The 7,500-nt window shown below is 49.9% G+C and overlaps 1 protein-coding gene across 1 annotated transcript in view; it reads left to right on the plus strand.

The window, feature by feature from the left end:
- The window catches only part of st6gal1 (ST6 beta-galactosamide alpha-2,6-sialyltranferase 1), a 10,516-nt gene that overhangs the window by 2,207 nt on the left and 809 nt on the right, over positions 1-7,500 (plus strand). Inside the window, exons 3-9 of the mRNA XM_059018695.1 lie at positions 2,691-2,748; positions 3,308-3,923; positions 4,530-4,782; positions 5,594-5,725; positions 5,941-6,026; positions 6,382-6,556; positions 6,983-7,500. The exon at positions 6,983-7,500 is cut by the window's right edge and continues 809 nt beyond it. Coding sequence (XP_058874678.1) covers positions 3,321-3,923; positions 4,530-4,782; positions 5,594-5,725; positions 5,941-6,026; positions 6,382-6,556; positions 6,983-7,239 — 1,506 coding nt within the window. The 5' untranslated portion in view covers positions 2,691-2,748; positions 3,308-3,320 and the 3' untranslated portion in view covers positions 7,240-7,500. The remainder of the gene's footprint in view (positions 1-2,690; positions 2,749-3,307; positions 3,924-4,529; positions 4,783-5,593; positions 5,726-5,940; positions 6,027-6,381; positions 6,557-6,982) is intronic.

Here is a 7,500-nt window from a genome sequence, read left to right on the forward strand (position 1 = left end):
GGCCCCATTCAGCCCATCTTGCTCGTTTGGTTGTTAGTAGCTTATTGATCCCAGAATCTCATCAAGCAGCTTCTTGAAGGATCCCAGGGTGTCAGCTTCAACAACATTTTTGGGGAGTTGGTTCCAGACCCTCACAATTCTCTGTGTAAAAAGAAGTGCCTCCTATTTTCTGTTCTGAATGCCCCTTTATCTAATCTGCATTTGTGACCCCTGGTCCTTGTTTCTTTTTTCAAGTCAAACAAGTCAAACGACATTGTCTGTACCTTTTACAATTTTGAATGAATCAGATCGCCGTGTAGTCTTCTTTGTTCAAGACTGAATAGATTCAATTCTTTTAGCCTGTCTGCATACGACATGCCTTTTAAACCCGGGATAATTCTGGTCGCTCTTCTTCGCACTCTTTCTAGAGCAGCAATATCCTTTTTGTAACGAGGTGACCAGAACTGAACACAATATTCTAGGTGAGGTCTTACTAATGCATTGTAGAGTTTTAACATTACTTCCCTTGATTTAAATTCAACACTTCTCACAATATATCCAAACATCCTGTTGGCCTTTTTTTTATAGCTTCCCCACATTGTCTAGATGAAGACATTTCTGAGTCAACATAAACTCCTAGATCTTTTTCATAGCTCCCTCTCACTTTACAGTCAACTTGTATGACATACTTACCAAACCAAACAGTATGTAAAATAGATTTTTTTTTAACGTTTAAACAGTTGCATAGTAATCACTATTGTTTAAATTGTTCCATGTTGGTGTATTGAATCAGATATAGCTTACATTTTTAAAACTGATTAATTTTGTTGACTTTGTTGATCCGGCCCTGTTTACATGGGATCAACTGGATAGTGAAATGGTTAATCTGCCCTGAGTAGAGCATGTGCATTTGAAAAGGACTTTGTCACCTGGATCAGCGGGTCCTTGGGACTCCTATTCTGCTTCGGCACTTTACAGAGACACACGCTCACTGTTTTCTGTAGGAGTCTAACTCTGATCCTTCTCCTCTCCGGATCATTTCGCGCAGCGCGGGCCGCGCCCAGGGAATGGAATCATTAAACACGATCGAACACGCCGAGTTCGGAGCAGATTCTATCGGTGATGTCATGAGTTGGAGCGCGCTGCACGGGCATGCTCAGACACAGGCTGCCAGTAATAACTCTGCTGCATTCTTTTAAATACATATATAAAGGGATCATAAATACAGTAAGCGACAGGGGAACCTGTAAAAGCACATGCAAAGTGTGCGAATATACTGGTAAAGATAAAAATGAAATCGCAAATGAAAATCTTAAAAATCGCTCCGGCAAGGATTACAGAAGGTATATTTTGCATAATATGTAATAATATCATTCTCATCCGTTCATCGCACTTGCTACGCGTTCTTACTAGACTTCACTCACAGCAGGTTTGACCGCTCTTAGTCAAATTCGCTCTGTAAGTTACTGTATGCCTCATTTTGCTCTTACTTGAATTGATCTCATTGTACTTTCGTATCTGCTCGTCTGTATGATGTTCTGTACTGTGATATTTTATAATGATAACAGTACAGAGGTACAGCAGTGTGGAGTAGTGGTTAGGGCTCTGGACTCTTGACCGGAGGGTCGTTGGTTCAATCCCAGGTGGGGGACACTGCTGCTGTACCCTTGAGCAAGGTACTTTACCTAGATTGCTCCAGTAAAAACCCAACTGTATAAATGGAGAATTGTATGTAAAAAATAATGTGATATCTGTATAATGTGAAATAATGTATAATGTGATATCTTGTAACAATTGTAAGTCGCCCTGGATAAAGGGGTCTGCTCAGAAATAATAGAATCTGTAGGAGAGACGGGCGCATCATTGCATCAGATAATGCAGAGCCACTTATCAGCAGAAATAAAACAATAAATGAGGCGACAGTTCAGCGCTTTACAAAGAACAGACGCGACTGCATCGCTGCATCATGAGCCACGTGGTGAATGACGTCACACAGACTCCAGATGTAAAGAGAAACAAACGTGTGGTTACCATGGCATCAAAAGCCTATAAAATTACTGCAGCGTTTCCAAAACACACTTTCCCTTGACAAAGACACGTGAAGCACACCGGAACGCTGGGAAGTGGACTCTGAGCAAAAACCTACACTACAATAATATACTATAATATACCACGCACTTTCAGTAGCCTATATGCACGATATAACAACATGTTTGCGGTCCAATGCCGGACCCTGTCCGACATCATCAAAAAGACGTAAACAAACAGGTCTCTAGCCGTTTTTTCTCCGGAAAAAGCTGAGAAAACCATTCAATGGCCGAGCGAGCCCGACAGGAGCCGAGAGAAGCCGAACAAAAAGGGGCGTTCCTCATGAATACAGATCGCCCCGACACCACATAGATAACACGGACATAAACAAACAAGACAGCTGTTTCCGCATCCAGCGCTCAAAGAACATCACAGACATCTGCAGAGCTTTATGTTAGATGTTACAGTAATAAAATAACGACTTGGATCCCATTATTGAGGAGTCTGGTGATAAAACGAGTGATCCGGAGATGATCGATCGGTATGCACGGCTATGAAGAGGTATGTGATGAATACAGCGAACAAGCGAACAATATATATATATATATATATATATACTGTTTATATATTAGTTCATATGTATATTATACGTTCTTATAAAGTGTGTGTCTGTCTCTTTTCAGAACCCCATCCTGGATCCACTAAGCAACACAATCAACAGCAGTCTTCACTATAGCACAGGTCTGTATGAATTACTATTATTACTATTATTAGTATTTCACTATGTTACTGGTTCATGTTGTCGTCTCCTAAAGCATGACTACTGCCAAATAAAACAGCATGACTTCACATAACTGCTTCATTCAGTTTAGTGACGCTGGTCTGCTTGACTCAGTTTAGTTTCAATAACACTGATGAAGGCACTAGAGCCCAAACGCTGGTCTGCTTGACTCAGTTTAGTTTCAATAACGCTGATGAAGGCACTGGAGCCCAAACGCTGGTCTGCTTGACTCAGTTTAGTTTCAATAACACTGATGAAGGCACTGGAGCCCAAACGCTGGTCTGCTTGACTCAGTTTAGTTTCAATAACACTGATGAAGGCACTGGAGCCCAAACGCTGGTCTGCTTGACTCAGTTTGGTTTCAATAACACTGATGAAGGCACTGGAATCCAAACGCTGGTCTGCTTGACTCAGTTTAGTTTCAGTAACGCTGATGAAGGCACTGGAGCCCAAACGCTGGTCTGCCCGCCTCAGCGTGTGTCCGGTATGTAACTGTGGTTCTTGCCCCGCTGTCCGCAGGTCCGCGGGTGTGATGGATCGCCGCGGTGCCGCGTGGTTTATGCGGCGGCGTGCGCGGCGCGGGTGCCTCTGTATGAGCGTCCTGTTCTTCAGCCTCGGGCTGCTCTACGTGTTCTGCGCCGAGAACAGCGCCGCCGCCACGGCCGCCATCTTCGGACAGCAAGCCGCCCGCAAGTCCCTCCTCTCGGGCTCTCAGCGCAGGGGCCACCGGCACGGGGTGGAGAAGGTCCTCCGGGAGGCTGGACCGGGCAAGCAAGCACCAGCCATACCCCCGGGGCCGGTGGGCTTCACCCGGAACAGCACCAAGGCAGACGGCGACGCCCGGGTTAACGGCAGTGGCAAAGCAGAGAGGCGGGGGGAAGCGGGCGGAGTTTCTGTGGCGTTGAAGCCCAGCCGCCCCCCGCCTCTCCCCGGCGCTGGAGGTTCCGGAGCCGGTACCAGAGCCAGGCAGAGTCGGGGGTTCTTCCAGAGGCTTTGGGAGAGGCTGTGGTGGTGGGACGTCCGGAGCAGGCAGGATTTTTTGGGACTCCAGTCCAGCCAGGGGGAGGTGTGGGACGAGGACATGTCCACAGCCATGCTGAGCAAGAGACTGAAGAAAGTGTTTAACAATTACCAGGTACTGAGAGAGAGAGAGAGAGAGAGAGAGAGAGAGAGAGAGAGAGAGACCATGTGTGTGACTCTTCCACAGAGAGGTCTGGTACAGCATAGGGAAGCATTGTAAAGCATAGAGAGGTCTGGTAAAGCATAGGGAAGCATTGTAAAACACAGAGAGGTCTGGTAAAGCATAGGGAAGCATTGTAAAGCACAGAGAGGTGTGGTAAAGCATAGGGAAGCATTGTAAAGCACAGAGAGGTCTGGTAAAGCATAGGGAAGCATTGTAAAGCACAGAGAGGTCTGGTAAAGCACAGGGAAGCATTGTAAAGCACAGAGAGGTGTGGTAAAGCAGGGAAGCATTGTAAAACACAGAGAGGTCTGGTAAAGCATAGGGAAGCATTGTAAAGCACAGAGAGGTCTGGTAAAGCATAGGGAAGCATTGTAAAGCACAGAGAGGTCTGGTAAAGCATAGGGAAGCATTGTAAAGCACAGGGAGGTGTGGTGAAGCATAGGGAAGCATTGTAAAGCACAGAGAGGTCTGGTAAAGCATAGGGAAGCAGAGAGAGGGATAGTAAAGTGTTTATAGAAAAACCTGGAAAATATGTCCCTCCCCTCTCCCCCCCCGCAGGCAATGAACAAGTATGACGTTCACTACGAGCCTCGCCGCGGCCGCAGGCTGACCGGGCCGGAGCTCCTCTGCCAGCTGAAGGCCCGGGTACAGCCGGACACGCTGACCAGAGACATGCAGCCCTTCAGCAGCCAGGCCTGGAGGGACCAGCTCCCCTCACACAGCCTCTCCGCACACCTGGGAGCCCTGAACTCCTGCGCAGTGGTGACCTCCGCAGGGTCCCTGCACAGAGCAGCGCTGGGCAAGGAGATCGGTGAGGAGGGGTGAGGAGAGGATGGGGAGAGACAGGAGAGGGAGGGCGGGGGGAGAGAGAGAGAGAGAGGAGAGAGGAGAGAGAGAGAGAAGGGGGAATACGGAGAGGAGGGAGGGAATAGAGAGAGAGAGAGAGAGAAAGGAGAGGGAGGGGGGAAGAGAGAGAGAGGAGAGAGAGACATAGAGAGAGAGAGAGAGAGAGAGAGAGAGAGAGAGAGAGAGAGAGAGAGAGAGAGGAGGGAGAGAGAGAGAGAAAAGGGGGAATACGGAGAGGAGGGAGGGGAGAGGATGGGGAGAGACAGGAGAGAGAGAGAGAGAGAGAGAGAGAGAGAGAGAGAGAGAGAGAGAGGAGGGAGAGTAGAGAGAAGGGGGAATGGGAAGGGGGGGATACAGAGAGGAGGGAGGGAACAGAGAGAGAGAGGAGGGGCAAAAGGATCGGAGAGAAAGGTGGGAGAGGGGGAAGGAGGAGAGAGGCAAAAGGATGGGGGAGAGAGAGGAGGGAGAGAGAGAGGAAGGAGAGAGAGAGAGGAGGGAGAGTAGAGAGGGAGGAATGGGGAAGGGGGGATAGGGAGAGGAGGGAGGGAACAGAGAGAGAGAGAGGAGGGAGAGTAGAGAGAAGGAGGAATGGAAGGGGGGATAGGGAGAGGAGGGAGGGAACAGAGAGAGGGGAGTGGAAAGGAGAGAAGAAATAGAAAGAGAGGGGAGAGAGGAGAGGAGACATGACTGTGTAACACAGACTGCATTGCACAACTATCATTCACATCAGACCGGGTGTCTATCACAGGCTTTGTGTGTGTGTGTCTATCCCCCAGACTCCCATGATGCAGTTCTGCGCTTCAACGCGGCCCCCACTGCGGGGTACGAGAATGACGTGGGATCGAAGACCACCCTCCGACTCATCAACTCGCAGGTGGGGGGGCCAGGGGGGGGGGGGGCAGGGGGGGGTTGTGACCCTATAGGTTGTGAGGGCAATGCAGACAGACAGACAGTAGCCCTGCAATGCAATGCAATGCAATAAAGGTTCTGTATTACACCAAGGGGCAACGACAGCACAACTACAGGGCAGCTGCAATTCGGATAGGACCGCAGTGTGCAGCAATGCTGCTCTGTATTACATGCTGCCCGCTGTTCTCTCTTTCTCCAGGTGATGGCGACAAAGGACACAAGTTCCTGAGTAGCTCCCTGTACAGCACTGGGCTGCTGGTGGCCTGGGACCCAGCACCCTACTCAGCCGACCTCCGTGAGGTGAGAGCCTGTACCCCCCATCACCCTGCACCCCCGAAACCAGCCTCCAAACCCCCCCTGTACCTCCTGTGTGCCCCTGAAAGAGACCCATGTAACCCCTAAACCCCTCTGTACCCCTGAATTGCAGCCCCATTGATTGTCTGTTCATCGATTGATTTTTAAGCTCCATTGATCGTTTTATTTCAATGATGATTGGCTAGTGTACAAACCCGATGCCATACCACGAGCGTCCACTAGAGGGAGACAGAGGCCCGGTCTAAACCTCCAGCGTCTTTGAGACTTTCAGCCTCTCTCTCCCTCATTCTCCATCTTCTCTCTCTCTCTCCCTCTCTCCTCTCTCTCTCTATCTCCGCAGTGGTATAACCGCACAGACTACCCCATCTTCCAGCAGTATGTGCAGTACCGCCTCCAGCACCCTGCCCAGCCCTTCTACATCCTGCACCCCCGCTTTGAGTGGCAGCTGTGGGAGCAAATCCAGGACAACATGGCAGAGTCCATCCAGAGGAACCCGCCCTCCTCTGGAATGCTCGGTGCGTTCTGCAGTAATATAGACTGAGTGTTCTGTGCAATACAATACTGTACTGTGCTATAGAGCTCTGTACTGTGCTATAGAGCTCTGTACTGTGCAATACAATACTGTACTGTGCTATAGAGCTCTGTACAATACTGTACTATAGAGCTCTGTTACTGTACTGTGCTATAGAGCTCTGTACTATGCTATAGAGCTCTGTACTGTACTATGCAATAGAGCTCTGTACTGTACTAGTCTATAGAGCTCTGTACTGGTCTATAGAGCTCTGTACTGGTCTATAGAGTACTGTACTGTGCTATAGAGGTCTGTACTGGTCTATAGAGCTCTGTACAGCACTGCTCTGTATGGCATTTCCTGTGTAGTGCAGTCATATTCCTGCATCGTACCAAACCTCACAAGCCCCTCCCCTCCCCTCCCCCCGCAGGCACGGTCCTGATGATGTCACTGTGTGACACGGTGCACGTTTACGAGTACCTGCCCTCCAAGCGCAAGACGAAGCTGTGCCACTACTACCAGCGTTTCCACGACGACGCCTGCACGCTGGGCGCCTACCACCCTCTGCTGTACGAGAAGAACCTGGTGAAGAGGATGAACCAGGGCAGCGACCGCGACATCTACACCCTGGGGAGAGTCACCCTGCCCGGGTTCAGGAGCCTCAACTGCACCCTGGGGAGGGACTAGAGCCATCTACCCCAGCATAGAGTCACCCAGCCGGGCTTAAACACCTCATACTGCACCCGGGGGGAGACTAGAGCCATCTACCCCAGCATAGAGTCACCCAGCCTGGCTTAAACACCTCATACTGCACCCGGGGGGAGACTAGAGCCATCTACCCCAGCACAGAGTCACCCAGCCGGGCTTAAACACCTCATACTGCACCCGGGGGGAGACTAGAGCCATCTACCCCAGCATAGAGTCACCCAGCCTGGTTTTACTTCCCTC

Source organism: Acipenser ruthenus, unplaced genomic scaffold (genome assembly GCF_902713425.1).
Source record: "Acipenser ruthenus unplaced genomic scaffold, fAciRut3.2 maternal haplotype, whole genome shotgun sequence".
Taxonomy (NCBI): Eukaryota; Metazoa; Chordata; class Actinopteri; order Acipenseriformes; family Acipenseridae; genus Acipenser; species Acipenser ruthenus.